A 22,508-nucleotide genomic window follows, 5' to 3' on the forward strand; every position below is an offset into this window, starting at 1 on the left:
GTTGGATAGCAAAATAAAGTCATTAATAAGAAGATTATTTATAAGGGGTACAAAAGGCATCTCCCAAAAAATCTGGAACAAACCAGAGAAAAACTAAAACATCAAAAACAAAAATCAAACCAACCAATTTATCCAATCCCTATTTAAATCCTAAAAGCCAGCTTCTCTAAAAATTCCAAACCCGATACACCATAAAGAAGCCGACAACTAAATCTTTTCCCACACCAAATACGAATTCAACTTCTTCTGTAAAAAATGCGCACATTACGTTCCAAACGAAGACCCAATAAAACTGCATACTTACTATACCTCCAAAGAGCTGGCTTCCAAATAACAAAATAGAGCAAAGGGATAATTTGAATTAGGTCAAAAATTCAAAGAATGATTTACAAGAAAACACCCCCAAATGATCCACAGACACCAAGAACGAACATCCCTACCTGAAAATAATTAGCAATTGATCAATATGGACGACAACAAAGACAACTCCACCATCTCCCTATCATTCAAAGGTCTTCTAAAATGAAGATTTCAAGAGATTGGAAAGTCCCTCCTGTTATCCACAAAGAAGGAAACAACTCTATTTGGCTCAAAACTCAATCTAAAAAGATGCGAAAAAGAAATGGAAAAAGAATCATTCTCAAGCCATGGGTCTTCCCAAAAACAAATCCTGGATCCACTCCTCACTACAAATTTAGTGTGAGGGATAAAAATAGAGTAAATATGGGAAATGGACCTCCGCGGACTCCCCAAAGAACATCTCAAGCTAGCATTGGTGTTCCACCCATTCTCATCCAATCCAAAATTACTACGAATAACTCTATGGCATAGGGAATTATCTTCCAAGGGGAAGCACCACAACCATTTAGCTAAAGAGAGGTGTTTTTAGACACCAAGTTACCAATACCCAAACCCTCCCCCCTCCCTTTTAACTTACTAACCTCTGCCTAGTTTACTAAATGGTCCCTACAAACCCCCCAGATCAGACCACAAAAAATCCCTCATAATTCTGTGAAGCTTGCTCGCGACTCCCACTAGAATTCTAAAGACAAATAAAAAATAAAAAGGGAGACTAGAGAGACGAGCCTAGATAAGCAAAATTCTACCGCCAAAAGAGAAAAGGACACCCTTCCAACTGTCTAATCTCTTCGTAATTCTCTCCACTGTTGGATTCCAAAAATCCACTCCTCTAGGATTCCCATTCAATGGAACCCTTAAATAAGTTAGGGGCCATTCCAATAAACCACAACCCACGTCAGCTTCCCTAACTCTAATCCTCTCATCAAGGACATTTAGGGCTGCTAAACCACTTTTCCCTATATTAATCTTAAGCCCAAAAACACTCAAAATCATTAAGAATACCCAAAATTCTTCTAAACAAAAGATTATGATCGTAAAGAAAGTATAATCAGCAAATTGAAGATGAGTGACTACCACCCCCTCATTCCCCAAACCTAAACCTTTGACCAACCCTCTTATCAACTGCTCTATCAGCAAAAGGTACAAACAAAAAGGGGGATAACGGGTCACCTTGTCTAATGCCTCTCAAAGCAGTAAACCAAGAATGAGGTTCACCATTAACAATAACCGAGAACCACACATTAGAATAGCAGCCCCTAATCCACCAGCACCATCACTCCCCAAAACCCTTCTTCACTAATACCTTATCCAAGAAACACCAACTCACTCTGTCATAAGCTTTCTCGAAATCTATTTTAAAATAAACCCCCACTACTTATTCCCACGGATATCCTCCACCACCTCATTAGCCACTAGGATAGCATCCGCTATTTGTCTCACCCCCAAAAAATCAATTTGAGCTTTAGAAATAGGATCATTGAGCACAACACTCAATATATTAGCTAAGACTTAAGTGATAATCATATACACACTAGATACAAGACTAATAGGTCTAAAGTCCTCCACCTTAGAAGATCTAGCTTTCTTAGGCAATAGGCACTAAAGCTATAAAATTAGATTGGATGCTCTTGCTTAAAATCCAATTCCCATAAAACTCATTAAAAACTTTCATCAAATCAGCCTTAACAATCTCCCAACAATCTTGAAAGAATGCCATGTTAAACCCATCTGGATCCAGAGCCTCATCTCTATCCATCCTAAAGACCATTCTTCTTCATCAAAAGGTCTCCCAAGCCAAAGCAATTGATCAACAGAGATAGGATCCCAATCTAAACCCTCAATCATAGGTCTTTTAAGACTATCCTCTAAATACAAATTTCAAAAATGTCAACAATAATAGAAGAAGTCAGAAGTTGATCATTAGTACTCCTACAATACCCCGACTCCAACTTCCTAATCAAATTCTTCCTCTTACTTCCATTGGCTAATCTATGGAAAAAAAAGAATTACAATCACCGTCTTTGACCTACTTAAATTTAGTCTTTTATCTCCAACTCCTTATTTCCTGAAAGATACCTCTTCCAACTCATTTTTAATAGAGAATTTTTTAGCCTCCTCATTGTCTTACAACATGACCTCATCATCCTTACTATCCAGATCCACCAACTCACTCAAAAGATTAGATTTTCTAAGCCTAACCATCACCAAGCTCCCCCTTATTCCAAGCTTTCAATTTTTCCTTCAACCTTTTTGGCTTCCTCATAAATCTAAACCCATCCCATCCCCTCTCGACATCTAATCCCCATAAATCACTAACCAAAGGCTTAAAAGTTGCTTAGCTAAGCTGCATGTTCTCAAACCTGAAAGAAGTAGGACCCACGATACCTTACTAAACCAGAAAAATAAGGTAGTGATCGAAAGTTGTCCTATGAAGAGTCATAAGAAACAGATTAGGAAAATCATCATCCCACTCACTGTAGAACAAAAATCTAACCAATCTATACTAGTTACTGCTCTAGCCCCCCAAACAGGCCAAGTGAATGAAGCATTTCCCAAAGGGAGATCTCTCAAGTTGCAATCCCTAATAAAAGAATCAAAATTGAGCATACTCGTGATAATTCTACTCCCTCCTTTCTTCTCTTTAGGAAATCTAACCGCATTGATATCACCTCCCACGATCCACTAGGGGAGCAAAAGACAAAAAATAGAGCTGATATCATCCCAAAAGGAATTCCTCAAGGTAAGCCTACAAGGACTGTAAACTGAAGAGACCCACCATCGACCCCTCCCTCTAAAATCAAATAAAATCGACAGAGAAAAGACCCCATCAAGGTATCCACACCGAGCACAGAGCAAGCTCAGACCAAACTCCAGTTCAAACCCATGAAATGAGTGGTCTTTAACAATTCATCACTTGAAAAAATAATGTGGCATACCTCTTCATATGAAAAAATGGTTCCCAAAATCATGAAATAAAACAGCAAGAGCCAGTCGTCTCAACATATAATATTAGTTCCAATTGTGAAGATCAAACTCACAATGACTTCACACTTTCTCATATAATAAAAACCAATATATAATAGTATGAAAAAAGAATAAATGCACGCACATCAAATTAAAAATGTACATTAGTAAAAGCATAAATATAGCAAAAATATCCATAAGATAATAGAACAGAACTATAAACATCCAATAAGTTACCTTCTCTTCTGAAGCCAAGCTTGCTGCTGGGCTTGCTGACGAGACAGGTTCCGGTAGTAGAATTGGAACTGTGGGGAAGAAAAAGGCATTTATCATATAGCATAATATAAACAACCAGGCCCTTGTAAGTTTTAACATCAAAACCCTATTTAAGACAATCACTAACCTTCTGCTGTTCCATTGATAAGTCATCCATGCATTCACAAAGAAATTCCATATTCCTCTCCATATATGGATTTGTTGATAATTGTAGACGATCATAGTCACACTAACATGGAAAGAGTAAAGTGTGTAATACATAATAAGTATATACACAACAAGAAAGTCATGTCTGCATGCACAGAAAGGAAGGGGAAATATTACCTGGGTGACAATTGTATCAGCTTCTAGCTCTGTCATAAAGGCACTGATAAGGGCAGAATTCGAAACTTTTATCTATTATAGTCCAAGAAACAGAACAGTTAAAATCTATACAAAATGTGAAAAATAAAAATTTATTTAGAGTAAATTTTCTTCAAGCAGAATATTTGTCCAAAAACCGTACATCCTGGAAGGACTGCTAACATGCAATTATACACTAGACACATGCAGGCACACACATGCGTCCACCCCATTCCAGGAACATGCAAATCTGAGTCAATCAATTGTTATACCATCAATAGCTCATAGATTTAACTCAATTTATAGTGTGACGTAGCATCTTGCTAACAACCTGGGGTGCAAAGTGGGGCAGCTTCCCACCATGTACCTGGGCCTTCCCCCTCGGGCTGACATTTTAAAGCACAGTCAGTTTGGGATACAGTCATCGTCAAGTTTGAAGGAAGGTGAGCCAGATAGAAAATACAATACCTTTCAAAGGGGGATAGGATCACGTTGATTAGGAACACAGTTCAAGTTTGTTGACTTTTTTCATATCCCATTTCACCATTCCAGAAGTTGTGGCTAAAAAACTTCAAAATTTTCAAGGGGGTTTCCTGTGGGGCAACTCTGAAGAGGAGAGGAAATTCCATATGATTTGAGTGGAGCTCACTCTGTTCCCCTATTCAGAATGGAGCGTAGGGAATCAAAAAGTTTCAAATTTCAAGAAAGCATCACTGGGCTGTGGAGGTCTGCTATCAAGCAATATGGGCATTGGAAAGCAGTTATCAAATGAAATATGGGACAGATGTTGACGTTCACAAGGGAAGTTAAAAATCTTAGGGGTTGTTTCGTTGAAGGTATCTCTCAAGATTCCCAAGGATGTGATGCCCATGACATCTCATTTCCACATTTGTTTTGAGCACTAGAGTTGGACATCGCGGGCATCTTTACAATCCTGGGTATAAAAGATTCTCACAAAACATAGGCATCCAATTCCCACCCCTCCCCATAGGTAAGCTACATGGGAATCCTACTTCTGGGACGAAATTGCCCCCCTTATCAATGCCCTCTTATTATTATGTCATAATAATATAGTACAATGGTTACATTTTGGAGACCATCTCCAAATTATTTTGGTTAATTGGATTATGAAGGGTTGATTTTTTATTTTTTTTAAATTTATGATTGTTGAAAAGGACATGGAAATTAGATACAATTCTTAGTAGGCTTACGATTGAAAATATAATGGTCATTTTTTTGAAATGCCAATTAGGATTCTCATGTTGAACCAAACACTGACATGGGCATCTTGTGCACATTACTGGAGCCTTTCAGCACGAACCAAACAAAATATTCCTATGAGGCAGGCATCCCATTCCTAGGAATGAGATTCCTGGAAAGGTCATTCCATGCAAATATTTTTTATTCTTCAAATTAAATGGCCCTTGTGGGTGTGGTTTGTGGAAAGGCACAATGCTTGGTAAACGGGACTTCTCTCGACTTTGTGGACTTCCTTGTGGGCAACAGCAATGTGGATGTTTCATGAACACTATCAGGAATAGATTCCCAACTTTGTGTAACCTCACAAGGAACAAAGGAGAACTGGTTGCGAAATTATGCTGTTGTGGGGAGACTAGGACAGCCTGGAAGTTATCACTACAAAAACTTTCTTCCCAGGGAGTGGCAGTAGGCAGAGCAGTTGTTGGTGGAGCTTTGCAAGTCAAAGGTGTGGTCAGATGGGGAAGATACACTAAATGGATAGGGTACAAAAATGGTATGTTTTCTGTTAAAACCTTCTATAAGCTGTTAAGACTTGACATGCACACTTAATTCCATTGGACACCCATTTGGAAGGTCAAAGACCCAAGTAAAACTGCCTTTTTTGTCTGGGAAGCAATTTTAACAAGAGACAGAATAAGAGGGATTATTTTTCATCAAGTGTAGCATGTCTTCAGCGTAAACCCCCAATCATCATCTTATTCATTGCAGCTTTCCCAGAGAACGGTGAAATTGGGTGTGCAATAGATTAATATTGACTACGTGATGCCTGAATCAGTGAAGTCCTCTCCTCTGCTGGAGCAAATCCGGCCTTCACGACAGAAGGTTTCCTACCATTTTTGGCTAGGCCTGTTGGGGGCTGCCACAGAAATGCGCTTATCAGCAGGCACCTCAAACTATCAGCCAATGGGATCACAAGGGACATCCCACCCATAGAAAAATTGAGAGCTTAGTGGATTTCTTTGGCAGCCTGTATAATGTTCATTTATGAAACACCCATAATGAACCAAAGTTGACCCTGGACAATAGCAGTAGCTTTAGGTCAGCTTCTACTACAGGAAACTCATTATTTCAAGAAAAACCAGCAGAAAGTTACCCTAGAAGATTATATGGAAGACTACTGCACCCACAGAGGTTGCTTTTTTTTGCCTGGGGAGCAACTGTTGGGAAGATTCTCACAATAAATAAACTGCAGAAAAGGGGACTGTCCCTGTCACCAGACACAATTTGTGCAAGAATGGATGCTGAGAGAACAGAACATATCCTTCTATGCTATTCATGGAGTAGACATCTCTGGGATCTGGCCGCTGCACTGACCAGGCAGTAGCGAGTCACTGCTGTAACAGTGAAGAAAATCTGGACATAGAAAGGCATTAAATCAAGTAAAGAAATGGCAGCTTTGAATCTTACTCCCCTCACCATTTTATTGATTGTGTGGATGGAAAAAAATAGAAGAGCCTTCAAAGGAACAGCTACACTGCTTAAAATAATCAAAGACAGATGGACTAGCAATATTGCTAGTTGACATAGATATTGTACATTGTAGACCCCGATGGTTCTTCACATTTTTATACCCTGTATGGGTGATTTCTACTTTGACAAGATATCTGGATGAAGATCTCTCATCCCATTTTGCGGACTAATTGGAAGGCGAGAAATAGAAGAGTTTTCATTTTCAAAGGGATATCTTTGTCTACACGGAGAATTAAGAATCTAATCACACAAAGAGTTCTGGGAACTTCTCGCCAGAATTCACCGATTGAATTCTTTGATTTTTAATTTTGCTCAATTTTTGTATATTGGTCTGGCATCCCCTGGTACCAATTTAAATAATACAAATCTTCACCTATTTAAAAAAATAAATAAATAAATAAAGGCAACTTTAAAAAAAGAAACAAGAAAAAAAAAACTGACAGCATTGATTGTCTATTCACAAATCACATTTCCCTTCCTTCAAATAATTAAACATGCATTTGACTGGAATAATTTAGAGTTCCTGTTCATTATAATCTTAGTAGGACAAAGAACTAGTATGAAAAAGGTGATCATATGAAATAGACTGCCAATCAAGCAGTAAAGCATTATTAAAGCATTGGCAACCAGCTCAAACCGATCATATATGGGATTGGCTGGGCTTGGGCCAAACTTTACAAGATGGGCTTGGATATATGCTGGCCCAGCAAGAGCCTGAACCTTATTTTACCAATTCTTAAAGAAGGGCTTGGGTTCAGGTATATAGAAGCCTTTTAACCTAGCCTTAGTCGCCAAGCAACATTGGAGAAAATCTTGAATAATCCATTAGGTGATTAAGGATGGCAAATCCATCAAATTCAGGGCAGATCCCTCGTTTCTGCATTCACATAATTTCAAGATTAATTTGGCTGAGCCAAATGAATGACTCAAAAAAAAAAAAAGTTTGTGATATCATTGACCCAATCAGGAGACTTTCGAGGGAAGACTTGTTGAATGACCAGGTTCCACCAGTCAAACAAGTCTATGGTACAAGTTCTCAGGGGAGGATGTACAAATGTGGGGTTTCAACAAGGGAGGTTTTTATCAGGTGGTTAATAAGTGCACAGCAGGTGCATGGTAATCTCAATGCCAATCTGCCCTCCCCATTATTCCATTATTATCCAACCAGTGGAAGAAATTAAAGGTTACACTAAAGATATAATCCTTCACCTGGAAATATTTTGTTAGGATTCCACCCACTCTTGATAATCTTATTAAAAGATGCATGGATACTGATCCATCTTGTCTTTTTTGCACTGGAATCAATTTAACGCCTTTTTTTTAGATCTTCAAGGGACAGCTTGTGCCTCTATACCTCTAAGCTAATTCCTGGAATAATCACTTGTTTAAGGAATAGTTTTTTATAAGTTATGTCCTCCTGCCCAGGGGCAGAGACGTTGCAGAGATGATTTTGTGTTTTGTTCTTTCAGTAATTGGAAGGGTCAGAACAAGGTGGTGTTCAATCACAATCATTGGTCATATAATAATCTTGACCATAATTTAAACTGCTTTATTAGCAACTGTTATGCACTAACGAGTGATGATTTAAGGATCTCGGGAACAGTCCCAGCTCCGGTGGCGTCCAATGATCAAACACCTTGGATCAGAACTTTTTTGTGTTTGTAACCTTTTGCTGCAGCTTATATCCATGGAAGGGCAATGCTGCGGGCGGAGCAGTTCTGATGATGACATTCGCAAAGTGAACTGTGGAAGGATGCTCAGCAGACGGGGTTTCTGAAACTCGACCCTTTTTGCTGATGTGGAGTGCAAGTCTCTGGCCTCAGAGGCTCAGACTAGCAGCTGACTGGAAGATGCAGAATGTTTGTGCCTTTTAGATTCACAGGATCTTACCAACATCTGTCCAGTTCATGTCTTTGGGTTAACTCCCTCATTCCTCTACAAGACGATTCTCATCCTTTGTTCATCCTTCCAACTTCCTTTTTTTAGATTCTTCATAAGGTAAGTATTTGTGCACATGTAATTGCCAAGTAAGCTTTCCAAATGATATTTTTTTCAATCAGCAAATAGAGAATTCATTAAAAGGGCAGAGGAAGGGGGAAAAATTAAACAGACAAACCAAAAAAAAAAAGACCAGTTAACAGAGTCACAATGCATCCAAGAGATCAAAAATTAAATGAGTGTCCAGCATGTACTGCCCAAAAACCCAGGAAGGAAGCATAGAAAGACATCTATCCCTCAGGATTGTGAGTGAAGCAGAAGTTCCTTCATCAGCTCTAGCATTTCTTTCTCTCCACGTAATCGAAAATATGGTGAGGGGGATCAAGTACAAATTTTTTTCCTTTCTCTATTCACAAAAATATCCTTCAAGGCCCACATTTCTTTTCACACAGATTATATAGTGACCCAGCAGAGTCCCAAAAGAGCAGTGAAAAGATTCCAAAAAAATTCTGGCTCAAGAGCAGTGAAGCAGAAGGTGCAGACAACTTTTAGCATCAACTTTGCAAAGAAAGCATATGTAACTAAAATGAAACCTTAACCACTTCTCTGAAGATTGTTGAGAGTAACAATCTTCCCCAAAATTGCCCCCAAAATTAAAAAAGCAACTTTCCTTGGCAGAAGATTTTTCCAAATGGCTTTCCAAGGGAAATAAGTGTGGCCTCAGAGTGCCTGTCCAACTGCTTGTAGAAGGAGCTGGCCATGAAGTAAGAATTTTTATTCAGCTTCCATAAAAGCTACATCTTAATTGGTCCTATAGGGACCATTTATATAAAAGGCAGCCATAAAATCAGCAAAAGAATCAAGCTCCCAAACCCAACAGCTTCACCATGACCTTTTCTTTCAACCAATTGGGGTGGGGTGTTCACAAAGCTGATGTTATCAAGGTTTTTGATGAGCTCCATTCTACAGGAAGATTTGCAGACAGCATGAATTCCAACTTTATTTGTTGATCCCTAAGAAGGGAGGCTGTCAACATCAAATATTTTGATTAGCTTGGTTGGGCAGTAGGTATCAAATATTTGTCAGATCACTATGATATTAAAAAAGGGTGTATGTAGTAGGTATACCGATGTCATTAAAGATATGTATGGAGTAATAACTAGTGTAAGGACTATACATGGAGAAACTAGAGAATTTCCAATCACCATAGGTGTACATCAAGGATCTGCTTTGAGTCCTTATCTTTTTGCTTTAGTGATGGACCAATTGACTAAAAGTATTCAAAAGAGGTCCCATGGTGTTTGTTATTTGCAAATGATATTGTATTAATTGATGAAACTAGGGACAGAGTAGAGACTGAGTTAGAATTATGGAGAGAAGCTTTGGAATCTGGAGGCTTTAAGATAAGTAGAAATAAGACAAAATATATGAAATGTAATTTAAATGTAATTTTAGTAATGATAGGAGGAATATTTGAGACAAAATTAAACTTGATGATGATGAAATAAATAGCACTTGTGGATTTCGATACCTTAGATCTATTATGCAAGCTGAAGGAGAAATCGAAGATGATGTAATGCATAGAGTTAAAGCAGGTTGGGAAATGGAGAAGTGCTTCAAGTGTGCTCTGTGATCGTAGAATACCCTTAAAATTAAAAAGGAAGTTTTATAGGACAACTATAAGATCAGCTATGCTATATGGATCGGAATGTTGGGCAACGAAGAAACATAATATCCAAAAAGTAAAAGTTGTCGAGATGAGAATGCTTAAATAGATGAGTGGTATAACATTGAAAGATAAATTAAGGAATGAACATATTCGTGGTAAGTTAGGTGTGGCTCCTATATAAGATAAGATAAGGGAGGGGCGACTCAAATGGTATGGACACTTGTAACGTAGGCCACATAGTGCACCTATGAGAAAGAGTGACTTAGTTACTGTGGGGGGCAGTAGAAGGGATAGGGGTAGACCTAAAATAACTTGGGAAGAAATAGTGAGTAAGGATTTAATATCATTGACTCTATAAAAAAAAAAGGGTCCATGATCGCATAAATTGGCGGAAAAAGATTCATAAAGCCGACCCCACCTAGTGGGACTAAGGCTTGGTTTTGTTTGTTTGTTTGTTTTGGTTGGGCAGTGTATAAAGGCTTTTATCCAAGATTCTCAGCAATAGACTGAAAAAAAGCAATCCTTAGTAAACACATGCCTTGCGTCAGAAATTGTGGATGGTCACAAAAGAGATGGAAGGAGTGGAATTGCCAGCAAAATGCAAATTCAATATGGGAAAAGATTTTGACCATGTTCACTGGGATTTCTTTCTGCACATTCTCAAAAATTGATTTTGGAATCTTATAATGCAAATGAATGGAGTCGTGCATCACCACACCATCCTCAATTCTCATTAATGGCTGTCCTTTAAGATTCTTTTGCTCCTCCAGGGGATTATGATTTTCAACAATGTGATCCCTTTTCCTTTCATAATTGTCATGGAGGTTCTCAACCTCTTGATGCAAAATGCCTCAAGATGAGGACTCTAAAAAAGGCTGACAGTGGGAAAAAATGGTCGAAAGCTAGATGTTTCTCACCTCCTCTTTCCAGATGATACCGTGATCTTCCACAAGGCAAATGCTAATCAAATTATTAATCTCATATGCTTACTTCTTTGCTTTGAAGCAATTTCCATTGTGTAAGCCAATTTGGGGATAGAGTGAGATCATTACCATTGGAAATGTGAATGATGGCAATCACTTGGTTGTTATCACAGGTTCTACTAAGTTGAGGACTTCTTCTTTGAACTAACTTGGTCTCCCTCTTGGTACAAAGTTCAAGGAAAAAGGATTCGGCATCCTAAATCCCAATGTTTTAAAAGGCAAAGGTGTAAAGCAAGGTGTTTCAACCCTTAAGAGGCAAGGCATAAGCCTTAAGGCGTTGACGCATATGGCTATTGAGCATTTTATTCTTAGATAAAAATATGTAAAATAAACTACATTTACTATTTAAAAAATAATTAATTAATAAAGGAAATCACAGATAAAATGTAATATATATATATATATATATATATATATATATATATATATAATGTAAACTAACTTGAATTCATTACATAAATCATGACAAGAGACAGCTATAACATTACAAAGTTCAAATTATTTCCAAGATCTGATATACAACTCCCAATTATTTTGAAAAGGTTGAGGTTTAAGAATCCTAGAAATCAACTCATATTATGACATCCCTTTTATATAAACACACAGTTAAATTTTCTAGCCAAATCTGACTTGATAATCATGCACCCAAAGTGTGTAAGTCTCAAATAAAAAGGCACAAAACACATGAAAGCATCAATGTATAATGTGTTAGCCTTTTTGGGATTTAATATTTTAGGTTAGGCCTCAAGGCATTTAGGTATGTCTCGCCTTGAGGCAAGCCTCAATTGAGCCTTCTAAAAACATTGCAAAATCCTAGTGTTGAAAGGGAAAAAATGGGCTGGTTGGAAGCATAAATTTCTAAAGTTGGTAGATTCACTGTCATCAAAAGCACCCTCTCCAACCTCCTAGTTTACTTCATGTACATTCCTTGTTTTGTGGCCAAAACACTGGAAGACATTGAAAAAAGATTTCTTTGGGGAAATACGGGGGAGGTCTTTAAGTTCCATTTAGTTAGATGGAATCTTGTCTGGAAAACAATCCCCAAGAGGTGCTCTGCGTCTCAAATCTCTCTCTATCCAACAAGGCCCTCATGGGTAAGTAGATGTGGGGATTCAGGACCAAGATGATTACTTTGGAGAAAGATCACTACTTTAAAGTACTGCCTCATTCACAATGAGTTGATTTCCATTTAGCCCTAGCAATCCTATGGGGTCAGTCTTTGGAAATTGATTAGGAATAGGTGGAAGAATTTATACACTCCCATACACTTCCATGTTGGAAATGGGAGCAACACCTTTTAGCATGACTGCTAGTGCCATAGATTTCTACACTCCCATAGACTTCCACGTTGAAAATGAGAACAAAACCTTTTAGCATCACAGCTAGTGCCGTTTATCTCCTCCAAGCTCTCAATTTTCTAAAAATCTTCAACTTGCCTGGAACAACAATGCTTAGATGAGTATGAATGTGGACCATTCCATCAATGGGGCAGCCTGGAACATCTCTCTTGCTCAAAATGCTCAATGATTGGGACAACAAGGAAAAGGAAAGGAGAGGCCAAGGCCTTAACCTCAACCTCAAACAACAACCTCCCCCCCCCCCCCCAAAAAAAAAGGAAAATAATACTATGCTGTGAACATGTTTTTAAAATATTTTAAAATTTCTTGTGCAAAAAAAAAAAAAAAAAATCACATGCAAATGCACCCTTGAGGGTTACCACATTACATGCAATAAACAAGCAGCTACAAGAGCATATTGTTTTATAATCCATCAAGCACATAACTTTGTACAGGTGGGTTAAGAGTTAAGACTACAACTCCTTTAAAAGGAAAATATATTTAAATATTAGATAGCCCAAATCCAGCTAAAACCAATCAATTTAATTAGACATGCACATGCTCTGCTTTGAGGTTTGGCCGACTGTAAGCCCAAAATCAAATTAGATAACTTTGGGATTGAACTAAATAGGTCCAGCCCAGCATGCCTGATGAGAATCCAAGGTATGATGCATTAATAAGATGTAATGTGACTATAGAAATATAAGAACATGGCATGCATGAGACAAAAACAACTCTTCACTACAGTTTTTCAGTCCAAAAAAAGTATTATAAAGCGTCAGACATACAGGTATTTCCTCAAAGATATCCACCCATGACAAATTTTTCTCCCTCAACCTATTGGACAAAAAAAAAATTAAAAATAAGATTTCATTATGTAGTTTGCTTTCATGTATTCTCATTTGCAAGAGGTAAAGGTCATACTTTTCTCCAGTAAAGTTGTTATTGCGATGCAGATCCATGAAAGAATCAGAAAGCTTCATAGCTTTGAGAGCTAGGACACCTTGACTGGACCTTGAAGGATCATAAATAATGCAGACACAACGCCTTATATTCTCCTGCAAACAGATGCATTAAGATTAATCAATTATAAATAACAAGTGAAACCAGAGAAAAGCTTGAATGCAAAGGAATAAACATCATGTTCTAATTAGCAACACCAAACAGAACTTAGCTTCACAGCCTTCACCTAAAACTAAAAACAAAATATTGAATTCATCAATTTACCCAGATATCATATAAATTACCTATGTGACAACAGAGAATGTAAAAAATTAATGGCTATGCAAGGATGACACCAAACAATATGCATACGCTGTGCATGCATGTGTATCATGTTGTACATCATGCATGTTACCATACAGCACCAAAAGAGTCATTAAGCATGTCAGTGATGGTCATATTGAAAATAATGAAGAATCCTATAATCAAAAAGTAAAAACTACTTCTGGGATATATTATTACCAACATACTTCTACTATTAATTAATGGAAACCTATTAATCTTTCAATCATCTTTTTTTCTTCAGTTATCTTTCCAAAAATGCCCAAATTTAAAAGCTATCTTATGATTACAATATTTAAAAATATGAGTACTCAAATAAATTATTTTTTTATTTTAAAATTTGAAGTTTTAAGCAAGTCCTCATAACATCGCATTATCTTGTTTACTCCCTACTATCCCCTAAAAGTAGTAAATTTCAAAACAAGATAATTTAAACAAATCTTTATAACTTCCCATTATCTCCTTAACTTCACATATCTCCTAAAAAAAAGTAATAGTAAATTAAAAAAAAAATGTGAGGCAGACACGAGTGTGTTCCCACAATTAGTACAAAAATGAACAAGTAGACTGGATAAAAGTAAATCATCAGTTTCAAAACTAAGCATAAGGAAAAAACCCCAAAAAAGTATTATTATTTTAACAAAATGGCATAAATATCTGGAACAAGCTGAACAGATACCAGTCATTCTGATTCCCTGAACAAATCCAGTCATCCTGACACCCTTTGAAGAACGTTAACTGAAAATTAATTTATACTAGACATTAATATTCCTAGGCAATAAGCTATCATCACAAATATCACTGAATAGTATCCAATTAAAAATCTTACTCTTACAAGTTTAAGGGTCATTTGGTATCACTGTCAAAAATAGGAGAAACAAAAACCAAAAACCAGAAGCAAAAAATAAAAACTAGAATCCAGCAACCTATTTGGTTAACATTTATAAAACTAATATAAATTTAAAAAAATGCTCATTTTCATCTTTAAATCAAATAATATAATTAAAATATTATTAAAATAATATAATACACATTAAAAAATTACTAGAATAAAAAAAAAATTTACTATAATTATTTTACTTAATTGTTCTACTTTCAAATTTTACTTTACAATAAAAATTTTATTGGACATGACAACTGAAAAATAGTAAAATTATTTTGTTATTGGCTTTATTATTTTTTTTTTTTTAAATTATGTATATTTTTCTTTTAATTATATTTAAATTCATATGATCATTTAATTTTGGTTCTAATTTAAGTGTATAAAATGAATAATTTAATCCAAAAAAACTATTTTTGGATATTAAAATTTCTGGCAACGGATTGCCAAAATAACTGAAAACCATAAAATCCGGTTTTCAGTTTTTTTGGCAAACAGCTAAACACCGACAACGGAAACAGAAAACTTACAACAAAAACAAAAGCGTTTTAATAACTTGTTTCTTCATTGTGGAGAAACAAAAACAGAAAACAGCAACAATACCAAACAGGCCCTTAGTTTTCTGCATGGACAGAATATTCACTGTTGAATGAATTTTCCAAAACCATGCTCAGCAGCAAGGGGAGATTCAAATCAATCAGTGAACCCACTACTCACATTTCAATTTTATCCGAGTGTTGCTGTTAACTTCTGAACCAAACAACCTAACGACAGAATTAATGAATTTTACAATTCAAAGTAGAATGTGTTCGAGCGCAAACAGAATTTAGTTAAACCAATCATTTGAACTATTACCTGGTAATTCATAAAGGTCTCAATTAATTCCACTGTCTGGAATGAACCCAACAAAGTTGATTGGTACCTGAAAAATGTTAAAGCAAGAATGATTGAGACATGGATATTAGACAATTAATGCATCATAACATTCACCAAGAAAAAGTACATCATCGCTGCCGTTAAGAGATGATGTCAGACAAAACTCAGCGACCTAACATTTCACCATTATCAACAGTTCCACAAACACCACACAAAACACAGGCATCAAGAACTAGTTTTACGAGATCCTCTCAAAATTTGAATCATGTGACTACTGGAACAACCACTATCTCCATATTACTTCAGCACAATTTAATATGGTTAGAGACAAGCACCACAAATCAAAGCATCAAAAAAGTTTAAAATATAAAATATTGGAATAACTTAAAGAGGCCATTCACAGTACTGCCAATTCAAGCCTTGGCACATTGATAAAACTGCTCAATTATAACCCAGACATCACAGGTTTGAGTTGCCAAACTCATTTCAGTGTGAGCCTCTTGCACTGGGGTTCAGGTTAAAAATATAAAAAGGGGGGGAAAGCTGAACAAGAGGTGGAAAATAGATTTCATTTCTTATTTTGATTTTTCAATCATTAAAATAAATTGCCAAAATTATGGAAATCTTAGGCATAGTTGTTTAGTATCTTGCAATTTGCAATTCAATTCATATGATTCCTACCACATGCCAAATTGATTCAAATCTTACTCGTGAATCTAAAAACAATTGAATCATTGCCAAATCTATTGATTCACCTGGTGAATCTAACGAATCAATCTGAATCCATTCAATTCTAGACCTATCATATCCTGACAGACCTGACTGGTTTAAAATTCCAAAAAATTGCATTTTTTATTCCTTTTATTTTACATGATTATCTTACATTTCTTGCCTAAAGCACGTTAATACCTTTATACAAAAACAAAGATGATATTTAAAAATACAATAACTATTCGTAGAATTAAGATTATGAGTCATATGATGAAATTATGGGTAAGGATAAAGACTAGAAACAAGGGTTTCAAAGAATCAATTTTGTTTTATGCCTAGGAGATCAACGATAGAAGCTATTTATCTTTTCAGAAAATAATGGAAAAGTTCAGGGAAAAGAAGAGGAACTTGCATATGGTTTTTATTGACCTAGAGAAAGCATATTATAGAGTACCTAGGGAAGTTCTTTGGTAAGTCTTAGAAAAGAAGGGGGTTTGCAGTAGATATATTAACGTCACTAAGCATATGCATGATAGAATAATAACTAGCATTAGGACTTTAGGAGGGGAGTCTAGAGATTTTCCAATCTCAATAGGTGTACATCAAAATTCTACTTTGAGTCCTTATCTTTTTACTTTAGTGATTGATGAACTTACTAGGAATATCCAAAACAAGATCCCTTGTGTATATTGTTTGCAAATGATATTGTGTTGATTGATGAAAGTAGGAGCAGAGTGGAATCTAAGTTAGAACTTTGGAGAACCGCAATAAAATCCAAAGGTTTTAGGATAAGTAGTAATAAGACAGAATATATGAAATGTAATTCCAATGACGTACGGAGTAGTGGAGAGAAGATCAAACTTGATAATCAAGAAATTATTACCACTAATAGATTACCATGCATGCGGAAGGGGAAATAGAAGAAGATGTAATACATAGAATTAAAACAAGTAGGGTAAAATGGAAGAGTGCATCAGGCATGTTGTGTGATTGTAGAATACCTTTAAAATTAGAAGGAAAGTTTTATAAGATGGCTATAAGGTCGGATATGCTTTATGGTTTAGAATGTTGGGCAACTACAAAAACATGTATAAAAAGTAAAAGTTGTCGAAATTGGAATGTTAAGGTGGATGACTGGAATAACATTAAAATATAAATTCAGAAACGAGCATATATGCAATACTTAAGGCATAGTACCAATCGAAGACAAGACAAGGGAGGGGCGACTTAAAGGGTTTGGGCATTTGAAACACAGGCCTAGTAGAGCACTTGTGAGGAGGAGTGAGCTAGTTATTGTTTTTAGCATGAAAAGGGGTAGGGGTAGGGGTAGGCCTAAAATAACTTGGAATGAGATAATGAGGAAGAATTTAATAGCCCATAATCTAGTAGAGGAAAATGCTCTCGATCAGGTGAATTGGAGAAAAAGAATTCACGTAGCCTACCCAACCTAGTGGGACTTGAGGCTTCTTGTTGTTGCTGTCATTCGTACCTTACATTCCTTGCCTACTTGTGCTAAAAACAAGGAGAGAATAAAATTACAGGTCTTACTTGCCTTAACAAAACCATTCTACCCTCTTGGAGGATAGTGTTCTACCATTAAGAAGAAGGGACCGAACACTAATTGGCTAAGGTTGTACTCATGTTTTGTTGAGTTGTTATGATTCAAACATTGGATTTCTTACTAGTTTGTTCAATTATTATCTTTTTTTGAAGCTAATTATTTCTTTTTAATTGAAGAAAGAATAAGCATGAAAAATTATTTTTTTAATTGTTCATAAACGCCCAAAGTCCAATTTTTTATTACTTTTCTTGATTCCTACCCTTAAACAACATAAAATTCAATTTTTTAATTAATATTTCTTGACTCATTCCCTTACTTTTCAATTGTTCAGGGAAAGCATACTCATGAAATATGATTTTTTCATTGTCAAAATTTAAATGCATTTTGCCATTTTTTTATTGTTCATATATCAATATATGCACACCATTAAGAATTAATTTTGGAAATTTGAACCTAATGTTACAAGTCGAATCAAACCAATTCTCAACTCTCAATTCCAAAATTGGAATTTTGATTCATGTTTCAGATCTCCATTTGACAACTACAATCTTAGGTAGCAGAAAATTTCTTTTACCAAGAAATTTTCCTTGGAAGCAAAAAATTTCCATTACCTATAATTTCAAAATGAAGCTGATGCAAAGGCAAAATGTACATCTCTACATCAAAATCAAAAAGAACAAATGAAAGAGAAGGAAAGAAGTGAATGAGGCCAAGCCTTCCCAACCTCCTTTTAAACAAAAGAAAATAACCTTATTATTTTCGTGCTCCCCACGTTCCAGTAAACCCTAATTTATTTTTCAGCCTTCTTTCTTTTCCCTTTTGGGAGAGGGCAAGGAAAGGGGGCACTTTCAAATACTCATGCTCATCATATTAGTGAATAGAATATGTGCCTAACAAGATTAGTTGGGCACTTATCCAATTATTTGTTCCCTCATTCAAGACTAAAATATGTTCGCTTCAAATTGGAAAATGTATGCATACTAAACTATCTTATCTATGTTCTAACACCCTCAATCATGTAATGAATGACTCGGTGCTACACAAATCATGGTGAACTACTTAACAAGCAAAATAGGCTTGTGCATTTAGGGCTAAGTTGGCTAAGAGCCACTTTTTTGTGTTATCATGGTCACCAGTTCAGTCAGGGTGTACGACACTATGACAGTGGTATCAAAAAGCCTATATCAGCAAGAAGAGCTAAGTCCTACTCAAACAGTTCAAGCCACCTCTAGAATCCATAAGAGCCACTATATGAACCTATGATGAAGATGCTGATGCATGCAGGGGAGAGATTGCAACACCCTCAATCCCACATCAAACTGATAGTAAATGATTGTGTGGTTGCATTCTTTTTGCAACTATTTGGTGCATCTGGATGTAGTGCAATGAGGGAATTTTTAAAGGCCACACAATCCCTTTAGATCCTTTATGACAGGATTCTTCTAAGATTTGGAGTTCTGCTTCTGGAGTTCAGCTTGTGATGATTTTGACAGTGATTCCTTAAATGACGTGCAACAGGGCTTTTCTGCACTAGGCTTTTTCCCTTTTCCATTTTATTCTTTTCTTTTATAGAACTCCATCCTCTTTTGAACTGTTTTTCTCTTCTTAATAAATTCTTCTTTTATCAACAAAAGAAAACATCAACTCAAGCATCGTAGGCCAAGTTCGCTAAGGCCCTCCTAGTTCTTTTGCTTGCACTACTAACCAAATCAAGGGGCAAGACATAAGTCATAATAGAACACCATTTTATTAAAAATTATGAAAAATATTGAAAATATGAATATTCTGTGATGTTCGTGTGTAAACAGAACACACTGGTGCATCAAATGCTTAAAACACATACTGCCCAGCAGCAGGACTCAGGCTGGGGCAGTGGGAGAAAGCACTCACACTTCAAATATATATCATACTTCCAACAATCTGAAAGAAAGCAAAAACAAGAAACTCATTCCTACTTTCAATCCAAACAGCATTTAATTCCATAGCATTTATTCCACTGTTATCCCAAACAAGCATCCATATTTACCCTTTTAGCATCTATTTCACACAGATGCACAAGAGATGCACAAGCGCATGTGTTCAAGTCTCATTTCAATTGTTCTAATTTCCAAAGATTCCTCACCAACATCAATGACCAAAATACAATCTTCAACACCAATAACAATGCTGAATCAGACACAGAAGCTAGATAAGCTGTAGAATTTCACAAAATAGAAATCATGGTATCCAAAGAATGTCATTGCCATTATTTCAATCCTTGTGCACAATAGAATCTCCAGAACAATGTTCGATTAGCATTACATGCTATATCAAAATTAAATGGGTGTACCTTTTACTATTATTTTAAATGGGCCCAATGCCCACTGGTTTAAAAAGAAATTTATTAAAAAAGAAGAATACAGAAAAGTACAAGATATCCTCCTACATCAGATGAAAGCAAAATAACAAAAGAATAAAAACAACTTATCGATGCAACGAAGCATCCGATTTATTTGCATATCAAACAACCAGACTCCTTTAAATACTCCAAAATTAAAGCAACAAAGTGAAGATAAGAAAGTAAACCTACTCCAAACTAAATCAAGAGACAACTAGCCCATTAAAGATTCTGGAGTCACACGCCAACTAAATACACCTAACCAGGAAAGAAAAAAAAGCAGCACACCTCCAAAGAAACTTCCCCTCCTTGCCACAATTCAAAGGCCATAGAATCAGAAGAAAAAAGCCAATAAAAGAAGAGGGGCAAACCCATCCTCCAAAAATTATCCAAAAAGCTTGCTCCAAATGCACTAAGAGAAGGAATAATGCAAAAAAGCTTGTTCCCAATGCACATTCATCTCACTGCTCTGAAAACAAAGCGCACAGACATATAGGGTCAAAAATTTTTCCAATCTTATGATCATTAGTATTAACCCTATTCAGGACCACAGAATGGGTAAAAACATAAAAAGTATTGTTCTTTAGTACAAAAAACGCACCAAGGCATGAAATGTCTATAGGGTGTAGGCACAAGGTGAAAGCATTGCCCAAAGAAGAAAAGATATTGGATGCTTCCCGTATTGCTGAAATCCTCTTTGACGAACTATTTTTTAAAATACCAAGTCTAGCATAAATGATTTTTGGGACAATGTTGTGGAAATTGGTAATTACTGTACACCAAGCTCAATTTCTCAACTTCACTCCTCCGCAAATAGACAGGAAAAGATGAATTTGTTAATTGGAGTTCAAGACTATCTCTACCAACCTCTAGTGGGTGATCAAATTACAGCTTGGAGCCAAATACTTGTTATGGCTGGATTTGCTTAACAGTCAAGAAACCTAAAACAAAGCCCAAGTGCCAAAGAAAAGGACTTTGCTAGTCACACAAGGGAAAATCCACAATGAAGTGAGTCAAAAAATTGCCCTTAGTAATTAAAGTTACAAAGACCAAGCTGATATTCATTGCAGAGTTCTAAGGATGATGATATGCAGAGACCACACCCGTGCATGCCAATTTTGTTGAATCGAAAAAAGAGTTTCTAGACCTTGCATTGCTACCAATGGCACAACAAAAAAGCACGTAAAATTTCAATAAGAACAAATGTATGCATATCAAGACTCCAATGGGATCAAGAAAAAGGTGTTTGAGTAATAAAAAGTTGACCATTGATACTACAGTTTCAGGTTGAGGTCTTGACAGCAACAAAATGTAGGGCACAAGACCGTTTTGATAAGTTTCCTGTCAAACCATTTTATCTCAATTCTTTCAAGGATGAACCCAAGGCCTATATGCAGTAATCAAATCAAATAAATGAGAAATTTTTCCCTGTTGATAGAAGAATATATATTGAGAAAAGAAAGAAAGCAAAAACAATAAGAAATCCTACAAACTGAATAAAAAAGCAAAAATGAAAACCTAAACAAAACAAAACAGCCCCAAATCAAACTTACAGAGCGAACCAACCTCACCGACTAACCCAAGAACGCATCCTGATGAGAATACCGACGACAAAGCAAAATTACAAGATCCCACATATCAGATCAACAAATGATACCTAATCTCAGAAAATACAAGCATTCCTCTTTGGCCAAAGCCCCCACTTGACAGCAAAAACTGCACACTGCCATATTATCCTAGCATCTTTAAGCCTTCCAAATTCTCTAAAATCAATCAATAGAAAATCCTCAAAAGATATAAAGCCAAAAAGCTTGTTCCACAACAACAAAGCCAAGGAACAATGGAGAAATAAATGAGCATATGCTTGACTACTAGCATAACACATAAGACACATATTAGGAAACAAAGCCTTATAAAGCCTTCCGATGTGTACCAGAGTGAGAGTGTTGACTCTATTAAAATTGGTCATCCACACAAAAGCCTAGAACCTCCAAGGTTCCATAAACAATTAACAAAGGGGAAATGCACAACTTGAGTCAAATAGATATAGAAAGAACTATGGAAGAAAACCTGAAAGGATCCAAATTCCAAATCTTAACATACCCCATGAAGGAATATCAGAAGGAAATTAATAAAAAATAAATAAAGAAAGACACAAGCTTCCAATCGTTAAGATTTCTATGAAAAATAGAATGAAGAAACAATATCATTAACAACAAT

General features: G+C 36.1%; 1 protein-coding gene across 1 annotated transcript in view; it reads right to left on the minus strand.

Moving 5' to 3' along the window:
* The window catches only part of LOC131152411 (eukaryotic translation initiation factor 3 subunit H), a 32,875-nt gene that overhangs the window by 5,506 nt on the left and 4,861 nt on the right, over nucleotides 1–22,508 (minus strand). The window contains exons 5-10 of the mRNA XM_058104276.1: nucleotides 15,619–15,685; nucleotides 13,524–13,657; nucleotides 13,388–13,436; nucleotides 3,925–3,996; nucleotides 3,728–3,829; nucleotides 3,562–3,629 (exon numbers count right to left, since the gene is read on the minus strand). Of these exons, the coding sequence (XP_057960259.1) occupies nucleotides 3,562–3,629; nucleotides 3,728–3,829; nucleotides 3,925–3,996; nucleotides 13,388–13,436; nucleotides 13,524–13,657; nucleotides 15,619–15,685 (492 nt within the window). The remainder of the gene's footprint in view (nucleotides 1–3,561; nucleotides 3,630–3,727; nucleotides 3,830–3,924; nucleotides 3,997–13,387; nucleotides 13,437–13,523; nucleotides 13,658–15,618; nucleotides 15,686–22,508) is intronic.

Source organism: Malania oleifera, chromosome 3, assembly GCF_029873635.1.
Source record: "Malania oleifera isolate guangnan ecotype guangnan chromosome 3, ASM2987363v1, whole genome shotgun sequence".
In the NCBI taxonomy this organism is placed as follows: Eukaryota; Viridiplantae; Streptophyta; class Magnoliopsida; order Santalales; family Ximeniaceae; genus Malania; species Malania oleifera.